Below are 24,147 nucleotides of genomic sequence, written 5' to 3' on the forward strand. Positions count from 1 at the left end.
TCCACATCACTTCTTAATCAAATATTTTCTCTTTGTCCTTTATGGTCTCTCCTGATGGTCTCCTTAAGCCGATATGCACCGGTAATGCTCCTGCGTAGATTTCCCGTCGTGAACCTCCTTCCAGATGGTTCCCATAAATCATCACCTTCGGAGATAAGATCACTTTTTCCCTTGTAAATTCATAGCTCTGTCGTACCTAAAGCCTCTTTGATGAGTCTCTCCCACGATATTCACTGTCCTCCCAGGCTTATTCCTCCGACAGAGTTTCCCAAGATGGCGACGACGACATTTTTAACTGCGTCAGAACAAAGCTCTTATACATTCCACAGTCTTCTAAAACCATACTTTGGTTCGAAAGTTTATCTCCACACAGCCTTAGATTCACAGCTTAAGTCCTTAAAACCTCATTTCTGGCTTTTGACTCTTGAAGGGAGGGGATTCTTGGGGTTAATCACATAAGTAAAATAAAAGGTTTTTCCCCCTCCCCCATCAGTCTTTGCCATACCGTATCTTGACGTATCTTCTCGTAAATTAAATCTTGTTTTTCCAGAGACCTCTTTGTTGCAGTATTCACTCCTCCTCATTTTCTGAAGTATGTGCGTTTCCTTTGTGCCAAATCGTTTCTTTTGAAGTTCTCGCAGCTAGTGGCGCAGGTCAGAGATGGAGTCCAGGAGTGCCGACCCACGGGAGGGTTTTGTGCCTAATGCCTCCATCCCCCTCAAAAATTCGGGGGTGGTATCGGGCACAGCAGGCATACGGCCCCACTCACCGTCTTGAGTGGGTTTAGGGAGGCTAATTACTCCCAGCATAGCCTCCAAATACCTCCCGTGGGTCGGAGAGATGTTATTGTCGGCCATCTTCCTATGCGCCCCCTAGTGGGCCCCCAAATTTTCTGATTTTCAGTCTGCATTGTATGACCATTGAGCGTGCTCTGTTCTCATTGGGGTGTTTTCCGCTTCTAATTTATTCCTTTTTGTATTTCTGTAAATTTCGAGGATCCCCCAAGCCTCCTGACACCTCCCTTATTGTGGGGGGATAGTACTATTTTGCTATGGAAGGATTTGCACGGCCAGAGGAGGAGGAGGAGGTGTGTGCTATTTTCACACCCCACCCAGGCAGGGGTTGCCATCGCTAGGGAGATCCTGAGACTGGCTGAGAACCCCTTGACTTGCTTAAGCCTAGCAGGTGAGGCAAGATCGAAGCCAAGCACACTCCGCAGATAGCTTTTGTGTGTGCTGCAGTATCTAGTACCCCAGCACAACAAATACTTTCAGAAAAAAGCTGGAACTGTGCCTGGAAGTCTCAAAAGCTGCTGCCCAGCCTGTCCCAAGTCTTCCCTTGATTGGGGCTGCTGCCTTGCGTCCCTTCCCTCGATAGGGCAGTAGCCCAATGCTTTGTGCACAAGTGGGGGCGGGGGTAGCATTCAGCACATGAACCATGTATTGGATGCAATTCAGTCCCACGGGAAATAAGTTTGCTGCCAACGGGGATTAAGAAAAATTCATGGTGTATAAGGTTCTTGCCTCCTGTCAAGCAAAACCAGAAAAGCCTCAATACCAGCTTCTTGTGTGCTTTTTTTCCACTTGGCTGAAATGTGTCCTTGAATTGTGGCAAGACCTTTGGGTGGATTGGGTCCTGTGTGTGTGTGTTGCTGTATACAGAAATGCTTTTTTGTTTTTCTGTGAAAGCCAGACCTGCTGCTTCACTCAAACTGGCACGTGGCCCACAAAGTTTCCCTTGAGGTCAGGTGTCCCTCTGGATCATGGGTAGGCAAACTATAGCCCGGGTGCTGGATCCGGCCCAATTGCCTTCTCAGTCCGGCCCACGGACGGTCCAGGAATCTCTGTTTTTACATGAATACAATGTGTCCTTTTATTTAAAACGCATCACTGGGTTATTTGTGGGTCCTGCCTGGTGTTTTTACGTGAGTAGAATGTGTGCTTTTATTTAAAATGCACCTCTGGGTTATTTGTGGGCCATAGGAATCCGTTCATTTTCACACACACACACACACCAAATATAATCCAGCCCACCACAAGGTCAGAGGGACAGTGGACCGGCCGCCTGCTGAAAAATTTTGCTGACCCCTGCATCTGGATGCCAGGAAGCATCAATGCTTCTGAACACCACTAGCTACAAACCAGTTGCACTCTTGCTCTCAAATCCCGAGTTTCCCATAATGGACACCTGGTTGGCCACAGAGGACAGGAGCTGGAACACATATTTAGCTCAGTTGGTAGAGCATGAGGGTTGTGGGTTTGAGCTTCACATTGAGCCAAAGGATTCCCTGCATTGCAGGCAGTTGGATGATGACCTTAAGTGTCCTTAGGTTCCTAATATGTTGTCCACCTGTGCTGTAAAGTAAGAGTTAGTGTGTTCTGGATAATGCATGTGAGAGCTGAGATCCAAGCTTCAGGCTTGAGATTTTTAAAAAGGTGGGGCTAAACTTCTAAGGGAAGCAGCAATGAAAAATGTCAACTAGAATCAGGAATAGAACAGCCTGGCTGGCTGGCTTGCAGCAAATGATTGCCTAGTTTAGTTCCCAGTTGCTAATGGTGTCTCCCAAGGAGCATACAGTGGTATCTTGGTTATTAAACTTAATCTGTTCCAGGAGTCCATTCGAAAACCAAGGCGCAGTTTCCGATTGGCTGCTGGACCTTCCTGCACTCAAGTCTGAAGCTGTGTCGGACTTTTGGCTTCCAAAGAATGTGGAACTGGAATGCTTCCGGGTTTTCGGCATTTGGTAGCCAAAACGTATGTGTACCAAGGCATTCAAGAACCAAGGTACAACTGTAGTGGGTCATCTTGGGAGTGGTGGGTGATGAGGAATTAAGTGGCGGCGGCAGCTACCCTTGGCAGGTCCTACAAAACATAGTTGAGGGGCCTGCTATCTTGACGCTGGACTCAAAACTCATCAGCCCCAGCCACCATGACACATGGTGAAGAACGATGGGTTTTTACTGCCTCAGTTTATGGAGTGACAAAGCATCGGCTTTGCACATAGATGGCTTCAGTTAAGGCCAGCGGAGAATGCTGGGGAGCTGCTGCCAACCCGTGTGGGCAGTACTGAGCTAGCTGGACCACTGGCCCTAAGTAGGAAGCATCTTCCTATGTCCATCCCCCTTGTTGTCATGGGCTTTGAAGACACTCGAACTCAGGACGCAAGGGAGAAACGTGCTAGGAGGAAGGCACGCTTGGCAAATCCACACTGTGATCAACTCCCACCCAGAAACCTATATCCCCACTGTGGAAGGACGTGTGGATCCAGAATTGGCCTCCACAGTCACTTACGGACTCCCTGTTAAGACCGTGTTTATGGAAGACAATCTTGGCTACAAGTGATCGCCGAAGAAGAATAAACTGCATCAACACACAGTATTCATAGATCTGTAAGAAATATGGGAAATATGTGGCCTGTGTTGGAAATCTCGTAGAACCTGCAAGCCTCGAGAGTTTGATGACTTATGCATATGGGAAGAGCCACTCTCCTGCTAAATTCAAGGGCTTTAGGACAAGTCACCGAAAAATATTTTATTGCAAAAAAATCGTACGACAAAGGTTTTGTGCGACCATAGAAAATAAAGGCATCTGATACTTGCATTCACATAACACAAATCAATCATCTCACAATTGCGCTTTGCCCTGTTCTCTTCCCCACCCAGACCCTCTTCCCAAAGTGTATAATAGCACCAGGATTCAGTGTGTGAATTGTTCACTGTAAGGCCCGTGTTTTGTGTCCATTGCCCTGCACCCACCCTCCTCTGGGCTTATTCTTGGCATTCTATCTTTTTTGGCACCCCAAATGCTTCCTTGCCTTACTACGCGAATGCTGTTAAGAAGGGCCAAGAGTTGCCAACGTTAACTCCGGTAAAAGGGAATGTTAACAGTGGGGAGCCTCAGAACAAAGGGAGAAAAGAAATGGGAAGGTTAATGACAAGGTTAAGGCAAAAAGATAAGGCACCCATCGCCAATGCAAGCTTCAGCTGCTCATTCCTTCAATGATGGATGTAGCCTCTTATGAGGAAAAGCACCAGTTAGTTACTAAGGGGACATTCCAGGAGTTGGGAGGGATGTGGCTGTCTGGAAACACAACTGGGGACCAGAGTGGTTTTTTATGTAACCCATCGCAAAGAACCGGAATCCTTTTTCCACTTCAGAAAATGTCCCAACTAAAAACAAAGTGGGCTTTTCAGCTGACAAAAGGATGCACTAATGAGAAATCCTTTTAATTCACCCCTCCCAATGACTAGTTGGTCTTACAAGTAACGGGTACGAACTCAGAATTTCACCTATTAGTGATCAAATATTGCGTGTAGCTGGTTGTACCCCTGTTTCACATTCAACAGCAGCAAAAACGCCTACAAATTAAAAGGATCTCTCACCGGGCAATGGATGCCACCTTGCTAGGGATGAGCTCATGAACAACAAATTTGGGAGCTGTTTTCCCCTGTGGCGCCAGGGCAGGTCTTAAGAGGATAAGTTGTAAAGCGTCAAAAAGTGGTTTCTCGTGGGGATGGCTCCCTGGGCTTGCTTCTCCCTGACCCAAACTCCCCGCTGTTTTACGACCTCCAATTTTTTTTAGTGAGTTAATGGCATGGGTGCACTGGTTTGTAGAAGATGAACCATATTCCCCCCATTTTAAAAAAATAAAACGCAACCCAACGCGAATGGCATATTTGGGCTCACACACTACAATTCATCACGCATCTTGTCTCCTTTGGGCCTCACTAGTCGGCCAATGAAAAGGATGGAGTTGGTCTTATTGTCTTTGATCAGGAAGAAGAACGGGTGATCTGCGTAGAAGAGCTTTGGGTTTTTCATCTCTTCTCGGGCATAGATGTCCCCTTCAAAGGGGTTCCCTTCTGTGTCCCACTCGAGGGCCGCAGCGTGGAAGACGTTGGAGAGGTAGAGATCCTTCTTGCCCGAAATCTTAGAGAGGTCGGCCTTGTTTTTGTCAACGGCTTCTGTTAGGCCAAGATCAGCCAAGTGTTTCTGGAAAACGAGAGCACATATATATTATATTCTAATGGATTGTTGAATATTGCTTTACAGTGGTACCTCCGTTTACGAACATAATCCATTCCGGAAGTCCGTTCTTAAACCAAAGCGTGCTTTCCCATAGCACTGGTGGACTCAGTTTACAAATGGAACACTCTCAACAGGAAGCGGAACATGTTCTGCTTCCAAGGCAAAGTTCACAAACCAAAATACCTACTTCCGGGTTTGCAGCATCCTTAGTCCAAGTTGTTCATAAACTAAGCTGTTCTCAAAGCAAGTTACCACTGTATTTGACTGGTTGTTACTGTGACTTTTTTTGTATTGAATCGGACTCTTATTACATGTGTGATCTTTGTGATTTGAGTCATCGTTTCTTCAGCTTACAAATCACCTTGTGCATAGTAACATACAAAGGCAGTATACAAATTATAATATATATATTAAAAAACAATGCAATTAGTCAAACGTTTTCCAATACACATTCCCTTGGTAATCGACTTCCCTTCCACCCTTCCATGGTTTCCTCAAATTATCTATTTCGGCTGCATATTATAATTATTTGATACCTTCTTTCCACCACCATATTCTCTAAGTAACTTTTACTGATGAGCTTACTCCAAATCTGCTAGCATTTTAGCACACACACACAGAATCGTACCTTGGAAGTTGAATGGAATCGGTTCCAGAAGTCCGTTCGACTTCAGAAACCAAAGCGCAGCTTCTGATTGGCTGCAGGGAGCTCCTGCAGCCAATTGGAAGCCGCACCGAAAACCAAGGTATGGCTGTTATATAATCTACAAATGTTTTCCAATCCTCCTTGAAGGCTGTCTTGTCTTGTCCTCCAATTTTATGAATTTAACTTGCAAATTCGGCTCCCATTCATTTTGACTTCTGCTCTTTTTCCATATGCCATTTGGGGGCATCAAGTACCCTCCTCACGGCAGTAGTCGCACACAAGAGAGAGATTCCTTTGATTCTAGTAGTGTAGTGTAGGAGTGAACATGTCAAGAGTGTGTGGATCAGATGGGATTACTATGAGGAATTATAAAATATGCATCAAAGCCATTGTGTCCGCTGTGAAAGCATGGTGTTGACTGGGTTCGATTCATTGACAATAATTTCTGATCAAATCCCACAAGCCTCTCCATTTCTGCAATTTGTTTTCTCTACCCTGACAGGCACGTATCAGTATTCTAAGTACACAGGCCAGTTGTTCATCAGGCATCCAGAGCCATAAAATATAGTAGGTAGCTTCTTTAATGTAGTTTGTTAATCTTTAGATAGATCTTAAGGGCCAGGAAGGAGATGGTAAATACTGCCATCTTGCCTCTCCTGTTTACGACCTCCGGAGTTTCCTAAAAGCATTCCTCTAGTCCTGTTTTATTTACTCTCAGATATGTACGCATGCTCAGAGTAGTCTTTGTAGTTAAAATAATTTCTTCTGATCTGACTTTGTCCCACGTAGGGTTTTTTGAAATGCTCAGAGGAAATCCGATTGGTTCTTACGAACACTGTGTAAAAAGTTCTTTTGTGAATAAAACGACCTGGGCCGAGGGGTGGAGAGGATTATTATACACACCCCTCCCAGAGTCTTGCTGGCCAAGCCTCTGTGTGCATTCTATTAAAGTAAAGGGACCCCTGACCATTAGGTCCAGTCGTGGCCGACTCTGGGGTTGCAGCGCTCATCTCGCTTTACTGGCCGAGGGAGCCAGCGTACAGCTTCCGGGCCATGTGGCCAGCATGACTAAGCCGCTTCTGGCAAACCAGAGCAGCACACGGAAACGCCGTTTACCTTCCCGCTGGATAGTACCTATTTATCTACTTGCACTGGCGTGCTTTCAAACTGCTAGGTTGGCAGGAGCTGGGACAGAGCAACAGGAGCTCACCCGGTCGCAGTGATTCGAACCACCAACCTTCCGATCAGCAATCCCAAGAGGCTCTGTGGTTTAACCGACAGCTTGTACCTATTTATCTACTTGCACTGGTGTGCTTTCGAACTGCTAGGTGGGCAGGAGCTGGGACTGAACAACGGGAGCTCACCCTGTCGCGGGGATTCGAACCGCCGGCTTTCTGATCTGCAAGTCCTAGGCTCTGTGGATTAACCCACAGCGCCACCCGCGTCCCTTTCTATTAATCATTCTATTCTATTCATTATAGAATATAGAATCATTCTATTCTATTTATTATTCTATTTCTATTAATGCATTCTATTAATCAGGGTCTAATCCTTCCTTTGCTTTGGGAACGCTAGAGCGTACAAATGAAAAGCGAAATGCAACGCAATGGCGGTACTCACATTTAGATCGTGGCTGACTTCCAGGCTGACCTTGGGCAGAGAGATGGCGACGGCTCGCTGCTTCATCTTCCCCAGCCAGACCTTCAGCTGTTCCCGGGTCAGCAGCTTCTCCAGCCTCTCCAGCGGCTCCACATGGTTGGGCATGATGAAGATCATGCTGGACAGCTTGTGCGCCAGAGGCATCTCTACCATCTGCAGGTTCTCTGCCTCATCATTGAAATAGTTGTACAGCCCTTCGGAAACAAAGGGGAATGAGTCAGCGGCTGCAGAGAGACAGGCGAGGGGCGAAGCAGGCAAAGGCGCAGCGGCACATCAATGCAGACTGCACTCTTCTTTTTTGGCACTAATATTTATTGGGTTTCTATGGAGGCAAGGCAAAACAGTACCAAGAAAAAGGGAAAAAAATTAAGCAACTAAAGAGCACTTAGGATCAGGATTAGGGCTGGCCGATGTCTGTTTTTCAACATCGTGATAGTTCACCAGCTAAACATCACAATATAAACCACTTATAAACGCCATCTCCAACTCCTCGAAAGATTCCATCAATGGTGTCTCCTAAAACATCACCTGGGAAGACAAGTGAACTAATGTCAGTGTACTGGAAGAAGCAAAGATCACCAGTGTTGAAGCAATGATTCTTCAACATCAACTTTGTTGGACTGGTCATGTTGTGTGGATGACTGATGATCGTCTTCCAAAGCAACTACTCTATTTTGAACTTAAAAATGGAAAGTGTAATGCTGGTGGTCGACAAAAGAGGTTTAAAGACTGTCTCAAGGCAAATCTAAAAAAATGTAGTAGAAACACTGACAACTGGGAAACACTGGCCTGCGAGCGCCCCAGTTTGAGAACAGCCTTTACCAAAGGTGTTGTGGACTTTGAAGACACTCGAACTCAGGACGCAAGGGAGAAATGTGCTAAGAGGAAGGCACGCTTTGCAAATCCACACCAGGATCAACTCCCGCCCGGAAACCTATGTCCCCACTGTGGAAGGACGTGTGGATCCAGAATTGGCCTCCACAGTCACTTACGGACTCACTGTTAATATCGTGTTTATGGAAGACAATCTCACTCGGCTACGAGGGATCGCCAAAGAAGAAGAAGACTATGACTGCACTGATGGCATGTTGCAGAAGATACCCACAAAACACCCATCTGGAGGGACCCTACATTCCATCTTACTCGGCTACGAGGGATCGCCAAAGATACTGATATATCACGAAGTCTGAAATAAGGATGGAGCCACACAGAGGCGAACGGGGCCATGTCCTAGAAAGTGTTAGCAGTCTAAAACTGAAGCTTTTTCCAGCCAATGAAGCTGGCCTCCTTTTCCAGGCACTCTTACCGGTGCGGTGCATCATGGGAATGCCAACCGTGTAGGAACGCGTCACCATAAAGCCACGATTGTCCACCATCTTGTGATGGAACCTCTCGTCCCAGTGAGCTGTGGAAGCAAAGAGATGAAGCAAGGCCGGTTAACAGCAGGACAGACTAGTTTGTTGTATCTCATACATCTGATTTAATCACGCGTGCCCCTCCAACCACAATTCAAAAAACACACAGCTGGTTCTTGCTTTGTAGCCACGGTTTCAGGCGTTTCAAGAAGCCAAACCCAGAAGCAAGGAACTTGCACAAAACACAGCTGCTGGCATTTTGACTGGCACTTGCAGGCAATGCTATTTAACACTATTTATTCTGTGCCGTCTTTACATTAGCAGGCCAAATCCAGGGTGATGATATTAATACACAAAGCCCTCAGAAGCTTGGGACTGAGGTATTTATCTGAGTGCCTCTCCCTGGGCCAGCCAGCTTGCACCCTGAATGGATGCCCTTTCAACAATAGGTGTTGCTCACTGAATGGTGACTCAGAACAGGGCCTTCTCTGTAGTGGCACCCACAGTGATGCAACTCCTTTCCCCTAAAGGAACCAAATGCCACCACACTGTTGATGTCTCGTTCTTGCATGTGCCCAAAGCCCACATTGAGAATACAGTGGTACCTCAGGTTAAGTACTTAATTCGTTCCAGAGATTCATTCTTAACCTGAAGCACCACTTTAGCTAATGGGGCCTCCCCCCATTAGCTGCCGGAGCGCTGCCGGAGCACAATTTCTGTTCTCATCCTGAAGCAAAGTTCTTAACCTGAGGTATACTATTTCTGGGTCAGTGGAGTCTGTAACCTGAAGTGTATGCAACCCGAGGTACCATTGTATTGCCAATCTCTCATTACAGCCCTTTACCAATTGATTGATATTCCTCTGTTGCTGATACTTTCTCTACATCTTCCATTTTGGTTATCTAACGCCGCTAGCATTTTCACCTGTACACCATTATTTCCCATATATTCAGTAAACGTTTTCCAACCTCTAAATGCATGTTGTTCTCATTCTCTTATTCTGTACGTTAAGTCTGCAAGCTGTGCATGTTCTGTCAACTCAAGTGGCCATTCTTCTTTGCTTGGGACCTGGCTCATTTTCCATTTAAGAAACGCTTGGTTTCATCCAATAGGGCTCTTCCTGCTGGCTGAACAATTCCACCACTCCTATCTGGACCCCACATGCTCAGCAAGAGCTCAGGGCTTGCACCTCAACCCACCCTCCCCGCCGGCTTCCACTTACGTTTGAAGAACATGGCGTTGACGATGAGGGCTCCGTCCGTCTTCTCCACATCCTTAGTGACCTCGGGCAGCTTGCCGTCGGTGGTCTGGGAGGCCCACTCGTTGATGGACTTGAGAGCGCTCCGCTTGTCCCTGAAGTTGATCTTGGAGTGTTCATAGTTGTAGTGCTTCTTGCTGCTCTTGACGAAGTCGTCGGCGAAGCTGATGGAGCTTGGGCCATACAGGCGGCTGCCCATCTTCCAGGTGACGTTGCGGGCCGTGGAGTTGCTGACCTCGCTCAGGAGCTCCGAGAGGCCGCTGTGGACGTAGTCGTCGTTCAGCTTGTCGGCGCTGAGCAGCGCCTTGGCCTGCGAGGCCGTGGTGGCCTTGCCGCCCAGGGACACCAGCCCGAGAGAAGACGCCACCACCACCGGAGACACCAAGATGTTCTCCATGTTCTTCTCCTTGGCCATGGCGTGGTAGAGGTTGAAGGCCAGGGTGGCGCTGCGGTCGGCCAGGGCGGACGCCTTGTCGCTCAGCTTCTTGTCTCCGGGAAAAGCCTTCTTCTCGCTCTTCTTCTTGTCCTCCGGGGGAACGGCAAGGACCAAGGCACAGAGCGCAAGGAGTCGGATCATCCACATGGTGGCTGCCATGGACGCTGGGAACCAGCTGAGCCTGCAAGGAAACAGAAGGCAAGGATTAGCGAGGCTGAGCCATCCCGTTTTCCTGCTCCTTCTCCAACCAGGAGACATATTCTATGGGTGAAGAAAACCACCAGCGCTGGAAGGGCCTATGTAGGGAAGGGATGTTGCTTAGTGGCAAGTGTAGGGGCAATCAAGGCGTTTAGTTATCTGACATGGTCTTTTCTTCCTGCCTGTGTTTACTTCCCCTCTATCTCTTGTTAAAGCTATGGTTTCCCCAGTAGTGATGTATGGAAGTGAGAGCTGGACCATAAAGAAGGCTGATTGCCGAAGAATTGATGCTTTTGGATTATGGTGCTGGAGGAGACTCTTGAGAGTCCCATGGACTGCAAGAAGAAACCTATCCATTCTGAAGGAAATCAGTCCTGAGTGCTCACTGGAAGGACAGATTCTGAAGCTGAGGCTCCAATATTTTGGCCATCTCATGAGAAGAGAAGACTCCCTGGAAAAGACCCTGATGTTGGGAAAGATGGAGGGCACAAGAAGGGGACAACAGAGGACGAGATGGTTGGACAGTGTTCTCGAAGCTACCAGCATGAGTTTGACCAAACTGCGGGAGGCAGTGGAAGACAGGAGTGCCTGGCGTGCTCTGGTCCATGGGGTCACGAAGAATCGGACATGACTAAACGACAACAACATCTCTTGTTCTGCTCTTTGATGGCTGAGAGTAGCCTTTAATGTGTCATCTGGTGGAAGGAAGAAGCGATAATGTTGGTTATCTTCTGACCTTCTTTGATGTACAAGTATTGAGAAGAGGCTGACTAATGAACGACCAGCACATTGTGACTAATGAATAAACTTCAAACTAGAGGCATATTGATTGGGTATTATTGATGCAATTTAAGGATATCTTTCTCTATGCAACGGTGGCAGGGAGGGTTCTTATAGCCACAAAAGTGGAAAAGTGAAAAAGCTCCCTCAAGACAAGAGTGGGTCCAAAAAATGATTGACTATGCTGAATTAGACAGCCTATCCAAAAAAATAAAATAAAATTTAATTTAATTTTATTAAGGAAAGAATTTATTTCAAAATGGGAAGCGTTTAAAATATATTTGAAAATTAATAATACTGACTTAAAATCCATTGCGGCATTTGAATAATACCAGCAATATCGTTCATTAGGTATGTGATAATACATTTTGAGATGATAGCAATAACATGTATTGGCAGCAAAGAATGGTAATTAGATTTATGGAGTAGATGGCAAGTCGGATTTAAAAGGAAGAGACCATTACAGTTTACGGATTATGGAACTTACATGAATTATTTATGTAATGCACGACTGATGATATTCTTATTATGGTGTAATACTTTTTTTGTTGGTGTGTTGAGCAAATAAAATTAAAAATTAAAAATAAGAATAAACTGCATCTAGGCAGTTGGACAAGCCATACAGGCTAGCTATCAATAATCTATAAATCAGGTGGTTTTTGGACATAGTTCTGAGAAGCTTGTGCATGGACTGATGGCAGCAGGGCTGTGCAAACAAAGGCCATCTGGCGAATTGCTTCGAAACTTCTCAAGGGCTTCTCAGTGGTAGATCAAAGTGCTTGCTTGGTTATGTACCGTATTTTGGGCTCTATAAGACTCACTTTTTCCCTCCTAAAAAGTAAGGGGAAATGTGTGTGCGTCTTATGGAGTGAATGCAGGCTGCGCAGCTATCCCAGAAGCCAGAACAGCAAGAGGGTTCGCTGCGCAGCGATCCCTCTTGCTGTTCTGGCTTCTGGGATTCAGAATATTTTTTTTCTTGTTTTCCTCTTCCAAAAACTAGGTGCGTCTTGTGGTCTGGTGCGTCTTATAGAGCGAAAAATACGGTATATAGTGCTTGCTGTGTAGAACAGAAACTTTAATCTTCTCACTTGTGCTTGTATTGCTTCTGAATCTCATTAAAAGAACCACCTTGCCTTTGGCAAGACAGCAGGACACCTGCCCTGCATGCAGAAGGTTCCTGGTTCCATCCCTGGCATCTCCCACTAGGGATGAGAATGTCCCGTCTGAAATCCTGGAGAGCTGCTGCTGCTGCTGCCAGTCTGAGTTGACAATATAGAGGTCCATGAATCAGCAGCGTGGCTCAGTGTAAAGCCGTATCTGGAATGCAGCATGTGGTTCTGGTCTCCTCATCTCAAAATGGTGGTGGAAAAGTGGCTGGGGTATTTTTAATGTACTGTTTCAAGGGGGGCTTTTTTGTCCCAATGTGGGTTTTCATTTGGTTGGTTGCAAGCTGCTGCAAATCACCTTTGGCCAATAAATAGCAAGAGGTGCAAAACGAGGACACATCCCTGCCAAGGAATCAAGTTGAACTCCAGTTCCCATCAGGCATGTCTAATGGCCAGGGATGATGGGAGTTGTAGTCCAACCATATCTAAAGGGCCACTGGTTCACCATCCCTGCAAGGGCCATCGGGTTAGAGAAAAGGTGAGGATAGGAGGAATATGATGGAGGTTTGCAGAGTCCTGCATGCTGCGGAGGAAAAGGACAGAAATCGGTTGCAATCTCCAAATGTCAACATGCAGCTATCTGCACTTCCTTGTAGGACCCACCAGAGGGAGCTTTCGGATTCCAAGAAAGTTTGAGTATTTAAGGGTCATCCCCCACCCCAAAAAATTGTATCAATCTTATTCCTCCCTTTAATTAAAAATGTGATGTATCCACTATTCTCCCTGCACCTGAAAAGGCTTCATTTCAGCATGCAAAAAAATTTTAAAAAAAAAAAAATCTGCACCAGCCGTTATTCTGGGAAATACTTCTGGCTGAATTATGTCAATTATTTATTTTAATCCCAGAGCACAGACTCAGGCAGCAAGGCAACGGGCAGCCTCTCCCAGAGGAAGGAGAGATTCTCTTGTGACTCCACATCAGGGCTAACTGTGAATGTTCCCACTAAAACATCTGCACCACATCTGTCCCAAATCCAATCTCCAGCTATATCCCATAATCTATGACCGCTCGTGAGGCCAGGTGAGGCCGATGGGACTTGGAGTCCAGTGACAGGCGGACACCAGCTTTAAAGAAGGCTGGAACAGGTTGTTAAACGCTTTGGATTTGTCCGAACTGGCTAAGTGCCTCGATGGTGCAGTATTAATAGCAGCAACTGAACTGTTGAAGAAGCCTTAATCCCAGATATTCCCACTGGGGAGGAAAATGTCCTTTCGCCAAGGCGGAGGGTCGAATTGATGCACAGAGCTGCTGCCACTACTGGGACGTTGTCCTTTTTCTCGATTCAAGAGAGGTTAAAAAGTAGTTTCCGAACGGGAACACAAAGCCAAAAGAGCATAAAAAGAGCCGCCTGGATCAGGCCAGGGACTCATCTGTGGGAAGCCAGCAAACAGGATTCGAGCACAGAAGCCCTCGATTCTCCTGTGGTTTCCACATAAGCATTGCTGCCTCAAACTGTGAAGGCAAGGCACAGCCTTCATGGCCAGTACTCACTGAGACCCTCTGTGAATTTGTCTGACCCTATTTTATTTTATTCATTTGCTTTTTTAAAATTACAGTTTTACAATCACAACATCCAACATAAAAACGAGATTCCAAAGAATCTCATGGACCTTTCCTCCCCTTTGTGGGTCCTGTTGTTAATCATTTCCTCCTGCATCTTTTAGGATAATCCAAATATTTTACCTCTCCATTGTCTCCAAAATTCACCATTAAACTACAAGTGTTATTCCAATCCTACTAATGATTTTAATGAATGAATGAATTTATTAATACGGTCACAGACCAGCGTCAACATACACAATATCACAGATCATAAAAAAATATCAAGTATACAAGGGACAATATGAATATAACAAGGATTTAAATATAAAAATTAAAAATTAATTGTTATCGTGCCCCCTGTAATTAACATTTGGGGGTTTGGTCATTATGGGGTACCACTTGCTTCCTGCGATTGATTGCAGACGCACAAAATTTAGCTACATTTAATGTAGTCTTGGGATTCTTGTCCTCTAGCAGTAGTTTTAAACTATGATATTCCAATTCTTTCCTAGACTTTTGCAAAACAGGTGTAATAAAAGTCAAACGTATATCCTCATAAAAACGACAACGTAATAATACATGTGAAGCAGTTTCAACTTCCAACGAGCCACAAGGACAGACCCGTGCTGTGTATGGTTTGCCCTCAAATCTGCCTTGAAGGAAGGCAGAAGGGAGAACATTAAATCTGGCGAGGGTAAAAGACCGTCTGTATTTGGGTACCAATGATTTTAATGGTTTACAATGGTTATTAATGTAAATTATAAATTCCCCCCATTCCTTATTAAAATTTGGGTCTTCCTGATTTGTGATTCTTCATTTTTGCCATTTCTGCATAATCCATCAACTCGATCTGCCATTCTTCTCTGGTCAGGACTTTATCTTCTTTCCATCTGTCTAACTCTCTTTTAAAGCCCTCTTGAGTCGGTGGCCATTATGACATCTGGCTGGAGCAAATTCTATAGCTGAACTTTGCACTGTGTGAAGAAGCACTTTCTACCTGTTGCAAATATTCCAGTGTTCAGCTTTATTCAATGTTTCTCTTCGGATTTCAAAAAGTGCCCTAAATAATACTATTTATCCATCACTATTATTATTATTATTATTATTACTACTACTACTACTACTACAGGGACGTGGGTGGCGCTGTGGTCTAAACCACTGAGCCTCTTGGGCTTGCCGATCAGAAGGTTGGCGGCTCAAATCCCCGCGATGGGGTGAGCTCCCGTTGCTCGGTCCCTGCTCCTGCCAACCTAGCAGTTTGAAAGCACACCAGTGCATGTAGATAAATAGGTACCACTGCAGTGGGAAGGTAAACGGCATTTTAGAAGACATCTGAAGGCAGCCCTGTTTAGAGAAGCTTTTAATGTTTAACGGACCACTGTATTTTAATACCTTCTTGGAAGCCGCCCAGAGTGGCTGGGGAAACCAGCCAGATGGGCGGGGTGTAACTATATTATTATTATTATTATTATTATTATTATTATTATTTGCGCTGCTCTGGTTTTGGTGTTCCGCTGCGCCAGAAGCGGCTTAGTCTTGCTGGCCACATGACCCGGAAAAACCATCTGCGGACAAACGCCGGCTCCCTCGGCCTGTAAAGCGAGATGAGCGCCGCAATTCCAGAGTCGTTCGCGACTGGACTTATCTGTCAGGGGTCCTTTACCTTTACCTATTACAGTGGTGCCCCGCAAGACGAATGCCTCGCAAGACGGAAAACCCGCTAGACGAAAGGGTTTTCCGTTTTGGAGGTGCTTCGCAAAACGAATTTCCTATGGGCTTGCTTCGCAAGACGAAAATGTCTTGCGAGTTCCTGCGGGTTTTTTCCCCTCCCCCCCCTTTCTAAGCCGCTAAGCCGCTTATCAGCTGATCAGCTAAGCCGCTTATCAGCTGATCCGCTAAGCCGCTAATAGCGCTAAGCCGCTAATGGGCTTGCTTCGCAAGACGAAAAAAACGCAAGACGAAGAGACTCGCGGAACGGATTCTTTTCGTCTTGCGAGGCACCACTGTATTATTATTACTCCGCCTTTCAACAATCTGGTGCTCTCCATGGAATCTTAGCGCTAGAAGGGACCCAGGGGTCATCTAGTCCAACCCCCCACAAAGCAGGAATCTCAGGTCAAGCATCCATGACAGATGGCCGTCCGATCTCTGCTTTAAAAGGAAGGAGCGTCCAAAACATCCAGATGTTCCAAAACACCTGGAAGACACCAGATTGGCAAAGGCCAGTTCAGACAAAACTCTTTTTGAGCTTCCACTCTGCTCCCAATTCTGAATTTTTCTTCCCTGATCCCATCTGGCAGGTAGCCAAGACCTCATCCAGCTGCGCTCTGTGGCACTATGCCAAGGGTGGGGTCTGAGCTATGTACTCTGCATGCAGCAGAATAAACCAAAGCGAAGGAAGTGGGGGAAGCCATTTTCCCCGCCTCCCCCCGGGACATTCCATGCAGAAAGCGTGGGGGGGGGAGCAGGGGGAGAAGAGCCACGCAGGCAAAACAGAAGCAAAAGGCCCCCTGCAATTAACTCCTGGAAATAGCACAGCTTTCCAAGTGGAGTCAAATTACAGTTCCGAGCAATGCAGATAGTTAAAAAAGGTCTTTTTGGTGACGGCGGTTGGGTGGGAGCAGGGATGGAGATGAAAAAGGCTTTTAAAACCAGATGTCTTCTTTCTTGCTGTATATATTCTGATCTGGTTAGAACCAGTCCCTAGTTAGATCTGTCGGAACAGGATCTGCAACGTCCACTTTGCGAATGGTACAGCCTTGAGCAGCGGTTCTCAACCTGTGGGTCCCCAGATGTTGTTTGACTACAACTCCTATCATCCCTGAGCTCTGGCCTTGCTAGCTAGCGGTGATGGGAGTTGTAGTTCAACAACATCTGGGGACCCACAGGTTGAGAAAGGCCGGCCTGGAGGTGCTGTAGAGCTGGGATTATTATTAAGGGAAGTTTTTGATGTATGACATACTAGTGTATTTTTGGTCTTTGTGGAAGCCGCCCAGAGTGGCTGGGGAAACCCAGCCAAATGGGTGGGGTACAAATAATTTATGATGATGATGATGATGATGATTACCCAACATGGGGATCAAACCCATGCCCCTGAGCTTAAGAGTTTCATCGTCTTTCCCAATGTGTCTTGAGCAGCTGGTGCCTTTGCAGCTATGCTCCAGTGGCACATTCAGCAGTAACAAATCCCTACGACGGCTGCAGCTTCGGCCAGCAAAGATTTACTCCTCTGTAGTCCGCATGGCTAACACTCTCAAACGGCAGCAAAAGCTGGTCTTCAGCGGTTAAGCAAACAGCGTTAGCGGTTTGGACACGACAGACAGGGCCTATAGGGGAACCTCTGGCCCTCTATATGATTGCGCCAAATATGATGATGATGCGTTGTAATTTGAAACATCTGGAGCAGGGATGGTGACATGTTCCAGATGCTGGTAGACTCCATCTCCCAGCAGCCAGCGGTCAAGGAAGATGGGATATGTTGTCCAAAAACATTGGAGGGCAAAAAGTTTTGCTACAGAAGCAAAGTAATTGACTGCTGCTGGGGTTAAACTGCTTGTCTTTGAGAACGTTAAGAGTGAGCTCGCCTGGAGTTGCCAAACTTAAGAGCTCTCAATCTCCAACATACTCTCCTATTATGCCCCGCGGAGGACCTTAAGGTCCACAAATGACAACACTTTGGAGGCCCCAAGTCACAAGGCGGTTAGGTTGGTCTCAACTAGGGCCAGGGCCTTTTCAGTACTGGCCCCGACTCGGTGGAACGCTCTGTCGCAAGAGACCAGGGCCCTGCCCTCTTTCCGCAGGGCCTGCAAGACGGAGCTGTTCCGCCTGGCCTTTGGTTTAGTCTCAGTCTGACCCTTATGTTTCCCTCCCCTTATGGTCTTGATCTATGGGCTACTATTAAAATGAGGCTGCATTTTAAATTGTATTTTAACCCATATTTTAAATTGTCACGCCCCCCCCATTATGCTTTTATTGTAATTTTACTGGTGTTAGCTGCCCTAGGCCTGGCTCTGGCCAGGGAGGGCAGGGTATAAATAAATAAATTGTTGTTGTTGTTGTTATTAACAGCTCTGCAGCCAAGAAGGAGGAAGATACAGGAAAGTTTCTACGCTTGTTCTTCACCTGTGTCTGCAGAGCTGTTAAGTCCATCTCCAGGTTATGAACCGACAACCCAATTATTTTCAGACCTGCCGCTCCACCACCCACAAGGTTTTCAGAAAGGAGGCGGTGTTGAGGCTCTATATTAGGCTCCCAGCAAAGAAAAGCGTTTTAACTCTCAAGAAGGTGATTTTAGCTTAAACAGGGAAATAAGCATTAATTGCAACTGAACAATGCAGTGATCAAGGAGGTTGTTGAATTTTTTTTTTTTTTTTTTTTGCAAAAGGCAGCGCTCTTTCAATCGAAAAGGCAATTTTTTGGGGCGTTTTTTTCATTGGAAAAACAATTTTGGTGGTTTCAAAAAAAAAAGCGCTTTACAACTTTCAGGGTATTCTGGTTTTTACTTTTTGAAATATGGCAACGCTATATGAACAGCTGGGCCAAGCTAGCTATTTCGGATGCTTTTCGTGGACCAGGTTACCCTGTCTCAGGGCAAGACAGAAGGCTTTAGTCTTCAAACTTATCACTCTAACCCAGGTTCCTTAAAAGCTACAGGGCGCTAGCTTTTAGGTGTTATTTCATTTTGGATGTGTGGTGTGACAAGTGTGGAGGGTTTTTGTTTAGTTTTTGTTGTTCTTCTAAAGATACCTTGGAACTTTCTCTTAGTGTGGTCAACGTTTGGCTTTTTCATTCTGAAAAAAAACAAGACAAATCAGGCAGTTCCCTCAAGGATCCGAGAACATTTGCACAGAACAGATCAACAGGATGCTTTAGAAATTACAGTTTACATGTCGGCGGGCCAGGAAGGAGGAAGGAATCAGAGGGTGCTGCTAGCTAGGAGGTTTGGAGCAGTTCCTTTAATTGCAGGAAACAACTTTCTAGACCTCACTGTTCCAAGCGGACTTTGAAATCGGAAGGGGACCAATCACAGAGTGACACGGCCGCCCCTCTGGAATTCCTGCCCGCAAGCCAATGCCTGGGCGGTCCTCCTTCTCGCTGTTTTGCATAGCCCCTCCCACTTCCACATGGCATAATGTGGATAGGGCTTCCAAGAAAGAGGGCGGGGCCTCAGGGGCAGGTGGGCGGGGCCAGCAGCTGTGGAACTCCCTGGGACCATAGATATGCGGGAAAAAGAATTTGGGTGCCCTAAATGAGCAACCCTCCTCCTTTTCTCAACCCAACTCATGGTGCTTTGAGAGAAATTTGTGAGATTTGAGGTTGGCAGTCCTGGGATTTAACTTAAACTTCAATCCACCCTTTAGGAAATTAGTTAGCTACCAGCTTTGGAATGTTAAATATGCAATTATAAGCATTTTAGGAAACCGGTTAGCTACCAGCTGTGGAATGCAAAATATGGGTAGAGCTTGTGTTTGCTATGCACTTGAATCATCTTAAAATACTGGTGCTTTTCCTCTACTGGACTAGTGCAGCCGTTACCTGGGAGAGCAGGGTTCAAATCTCCACTCAGTCATAAAAAGGTTCCTTGGAGCATTTAAAAAGGTGTGGCAGAAATGAAAGAAATATGTAACATGTTCCAGAAGTGTGCCAAAACTTTCCCCAAGCGAATGGGCAAGCTGGAAAATGCACAAATCGACCTCTGGCAGCGCATAAAATCAACACAGCATCCTCTGCAGTGTTCCCTCAGAGCTACACATAATGAAGCCCCTCCTATGTCCCTGGCTGCCCCCACACGCCACGTAAGCAAGCCGAGGCAAGACCAGATACCGAGAGTTAGCAATGGTATGCCGTATCTAAACCAAAGCCGGGCGCAGTCTGCACAAATTACCCTTCGTCAAAAAAGCATCTCAGACAAATATCGCCCACTGTTTATTCGGATGCATCGCAAAATTGGGGCTTTCGTGGAATTTGGTTTATTTTGGCAAAACATTTTAAATGGAGTGACTGGGGATGGGGAGACAGAGATGCTGACCTGTTCAAAACACACCCATCAAAATGTAAGCCATTGTCCTAAATCTCCCTGCTAAGCTGTCGAGACTTTTCCAGGAGGGCCGGACACTTATTTTTAAAGATAAACCATTTTTGCATTCTGCATTGGATTTCAGAGTTTGCACGTGAAACGTGACAGCATTTTCTCGGGTTACCAAAAGATCCGACCCTCAAAAGTTAAAAAACAAAACAGATTCTGGGTTTGCAGACAAAGAAACTGTTATCTCACAGCAACTGCATTTTAGCAAAGAGGTAACATTTTGTTAGTTGTACATGAGAGCACAATGCGCCTTTTTGAACTTGGCTTTCTTTTACCTTTCTAAGCTTTGCTTATCGGGGGGAACTCTGGGTTCCCACGGCAAAAAGGGAGGGTGGGTTTACACTTCTCGTTTCATATCATAGGCGCACTACACCGCATTGGACCTGAAATAAGTCTGTCCGCTATGATTCTGGAACACCTACCTTTTGTATTTATTCATCCAGACAAACAAGGGATGAACCGCATGGAATTATTTTTGGAGATTCCAAACCACAAACACTTCACACTGACCAAGATGCTAATTCTGCTCTCTTTGGGGGGGGGGACCTACCCCCCCCCCAGTTAGTGGGGCTTTCAGCTTTTAGCTGTTTTGTTCCCGGTTTTAAAATACATAGCTATTAAGGGCACATTAAGTGAAAGGAGCTGCTGCCTCTTTGTCCTGTTTTCTGGGTGCATTTGGTTGTTTTCTGCGGGAAGCAAGATATTGGACTCCAAAGGACTTTTGAATCTGATCCAAAAGCAGGTCTATTCCTACCTTTTAAGGCACTTAAACTTCTCTCATGGGATGTGTTTAGCGTTGGCGAGATTTGTGCCCTCTCTGCCTCTTTCCACTTCTTCTGCCATCCCCAAATATTTAGTGGGTGCCTGCCACTCCACCCCACATTTGAGACCTTTGGGCATCAGGGGTGGGGGTGGGGAATAACTCAACATTTAACCTGGAACGCCCTCCCCCAATCTAGGCACTGAACGCAAAGTATAGTACCACATCGCTACCACCAAAAAAAAAACAAGCATCCCTTCTATGGGGCCAGGCTTGTATAATCTTTCCATGCAGTCAGCAGCAGCCGCGAGGAAACCGGAGCAGGCTTAATCCTGCCGGCAAAAGTTGCAGCCAACTAGCTCGCAAGGCCCAGGAATAGCGCCGGAGGAGGGAGAGAGAGACGGGGCGGAGGCGGCTGCTGCTGCTCCCCACAAGGAAAAGGGCGATCTCGCGATCCTCCCTGCTCCGCCTGCTCTCCAGGAGATCCCGGGGGTCCCTCTCGGCATCCGCTCTCCAAAGCCGGGTCCTAAAGCGAGCGGGCGCACGGGCATTACGCGCGCCCTGCAGAGCGCACGGCGAGGCGCATCCTAGAGCGCAAGATGCGCCCCACTTGCGTTGTAGTCCAACAACATCTGGGGACCCACAAGTTGAGAACCGCTGGACTAAACCAACCTTGGTCTCTGGGTACATCACTGCCAGGAGCCCCCGTCTAAAGCATTTCATTGTATAGCCTGGATAACTCAATTTGGATAGAGCCTGGTGCTGACAGTGCCAAGGTTGCAGGTTCGATCCCTGACTGGGACAGCTGCGTATTCGTATTTTCAGGGGGTTGGACTAGATGATCCCCAGGGTTCCCTCCAACTCTACAATTCTGTGATCCTGGATGGGGAGCCCGGAGGCGTTGCATGAAAAGGCCACCTTCCCCAAATAAGGAGAGCTCGACGGCTCATCGACGTGTCTCCAAGGTCCCGCCTGGTGGCGACGGAGGGGGTTTCTTTTGAGCGCACCCCCAAAAAGCCGGCAGAGTCAAATGAACCAGCTACAAAAGGAATTCAGCTTTGCGAAAAGGAAACGAAACTGTCCCCCCTACGCCCCCAGCGAAGTTCAAATCCAAGATCAGCGCCACCCTGAGCCTTAATCCGAATTCACGCCTGGGGCAAGCGGGGTTAAGGAGGCCACCCCGGCGCGGGCCCTTCTCCTGCCAAAGCCTCGGGACCACAACGGCACGGCTTCTCCCAGCGGGGCTTGCGCAGGAGAACCACCCGCAGGGAACGGACGCCTCGCCGTCCGGAAAGGGAGAGTCGCTTTCCCAAGCGAGGCAGGTTTTCCAAAAAGGAAAGCTCCCCAAACCGGCCTTAAGGAAGCTTCGCGCTTCCTTGGGAAGAAGTCCCGCCGAAGGTCAAGGGGCTTACTCCCGAGTAAGCGGGCACTCGCCACGCGCGCAAGCCGCGCCGGGTTCCCCGAGAGTTGCGCAAAAAGTCTCCAAAAGGGGCCCCCGCTCACCTCGGAGATGGCGCTCGGGCGGCGAAAGTACAGCCGGGCTTCTCTTTGCGCTTTCTGCGACGCGGCGGCCCGGAGGAGGGGGCTATATAACCCCGCGAGAGAAACTTCTGGAAAGTTGTAAGGGGGGGGACAGGAAAAAGCGCTCTCCAGCTGCGTCTTTGCGGCAAAGGATGCCCCCCCCCCGTCCCAAGCAGCGCTCTTCTCTCTGCCCCTCCTGCTGCTCCCTCCCGGCCCTGCAGGGTCCTATGGAGAGTCTCGTTTCCAGGCGCACAGACGTAGTTCTGTCTCCTTTTCCCTCCCACGTCCTTCAAGCTCTCGCTGCAGTTCGGCACGAGAAGCGAAGGGGTTTTTTTTTGAAACGCTGCAAACGTGAGCTGTTCTCCCTTCCACCCAACACCTAAGTGGAAAGGCAAGGCAGGAGAAAAGAATGGATTTTATGCATGTGTTGGTGCTGCTTTAAACTGCCTTTATAGTTACAGAAACATGGGGTTGTAGAGTTGGGTCACCAAGCCCAGTTTCCTGCAATGCAAGAATCGTTTTGCCCAAGGTGGAATAATGATAATGATAATCAAAATAAAAATAAATAAAATGGCACCCACCTGACTGGTTGCCCCAGCCACTCTGACTGGCTCCAGCAAAAATATTAAAAACACAATACAACACCAACCATTAAAAACTTCCCAATACTTCAGATGTCTTCTAAAGCTTATATGGTTACAGTGGTACCTCGGGTTACATACGCTTCAGGTTACATACGCTTCAAATTACAGACTCCGCTAACCCAGAAATATTACCTCGGGTTAAGAACTTTGCTTCAGGATGAGAACAGAAATCGTGCTCCGGCGGCGCGGCAGCAGCAGGAGGTCCCATTAGATAAAGTGGTGCTTCAGGTTAAGAACAGTTTCAGGTTAAGAACGGACCTCCGGAACAAATTGAGGTCTTAACCCGAGGTACCACTGTACTCATCTCTTTGACATCTGATGGGAGGGCGTTCCACAGGGCGGGCGTCACCACCAAGAAGGCCCTCTGCCTGGTTCCCTGTAACCTTGCTTCTCGCAGGGAGGGAACCGCCAGAAGGTCCTCAGCACTGGACCTCAGTGTCCGGGCTGAACAATGGGGGTGGAGACACACCTTCTGGTCTACTAGGCCGAGACTGTTTAGGGCTTTAAAGGTCAACATCAACCCTTTGAATTGTGCTTGGAAATGTACTGGGAGCCAATGCAGGTCTTTCAGGACCGGTGTTATATGGTCTCGGCGACCGCTCCCAGTCACCAGTCTAGCTGCTGCATTCTGGGTTAGTTGTAGTTTCCGAGTCACCTTCAAAGGTAGCTCCACGTAGAGTGCATGGTAGTAGTCCGAGCGGGAGATAACCAGAGCATGTACCAGCCAGATATTCCCCAGGAGAGAATGTGTTCCAGTTAAAGCAGGGCTTCTCAGAGGGTGTGGAGCATCACACAGGTGTGGCAGGAAGATTCAAGCACACTCAAAAGAAACATTTAAGCATTAAAAGACTTTCCTCACAGTTTCCATTGAATTTCTGTCACTTTCTTTACTGCAAAACTATTGTTTTGGGGCATGAGTTTGTTGTGCAGGACCTCCCAATCTGTCTTTGGCAGATTCAGGCTGCCACAGTTACAGTGGTACCTCTGGTTACGTACTTAATTCGTTCCGGAGGTCCGTTCCTAACCTGAAACTGTTCTTAACCTGAGATACCACTTTAGCTAATGGGG

General features: G+C 47.1%; 1 protein-coding gene across 2 annotated transcripts; it reads right to left on the reverse strand.

The window, feature by feature from the left end:
• Window positions 1-3,516: 3,516 nt before the first annotated feature.
• On the reverse strand, window positions 3,517-22,603 carry SERPINH1 (serpin family H member 1). 2 transcript variants are annotated; one of them, XM_079973964.1, is made up of 6 exons: window positions 22,418-22,603; window positions 18,816-18,859; window positions 9,911-10,563; window positions 8,640-8,738; window positions 7,295-7,527; window positions 3,517-4,992 (listed from the first exon to the last, which is right to left on the reverse strand). In XM_079973964.1, exons 3-6 carry the CDS (start codon window positions 10,539-10,541, stop codon window positions 4,690-4,692), a joined length of 1,266 nt encoding a protein of 421 aa, XP_079830090.1. In that variant the 5' UTR covers window positions 10,542-10,563; window positions 18,816-18,859; window positions 22,418-22,603; the 3' UTR covers window positions 3,517-4,689. The 2 variants fall into 2 exon arrangements, with proteins under 2 accessions (XP_079830090.1, XP_079830089.1); XM_079973963.1 differs by lacking the exon at window positions 18,816-18,859.
• Window positions 22,604-24,147: the final 1,544 nt, after the last annotated feature.

The sequence above is a fragment of the Podarcis cretensis genome (assembly GCF_951804945.1).
Source record: "Podarcis cretensis genome assembly, chromosome: 4".
Classification (NCBI taxonomy): domain Eukaryota; kingdom Metazoa; phylum Chordata; class Lepidosauria; order Squamata; family Lacertidae; genus Podarcis; species Podarcis cretensis.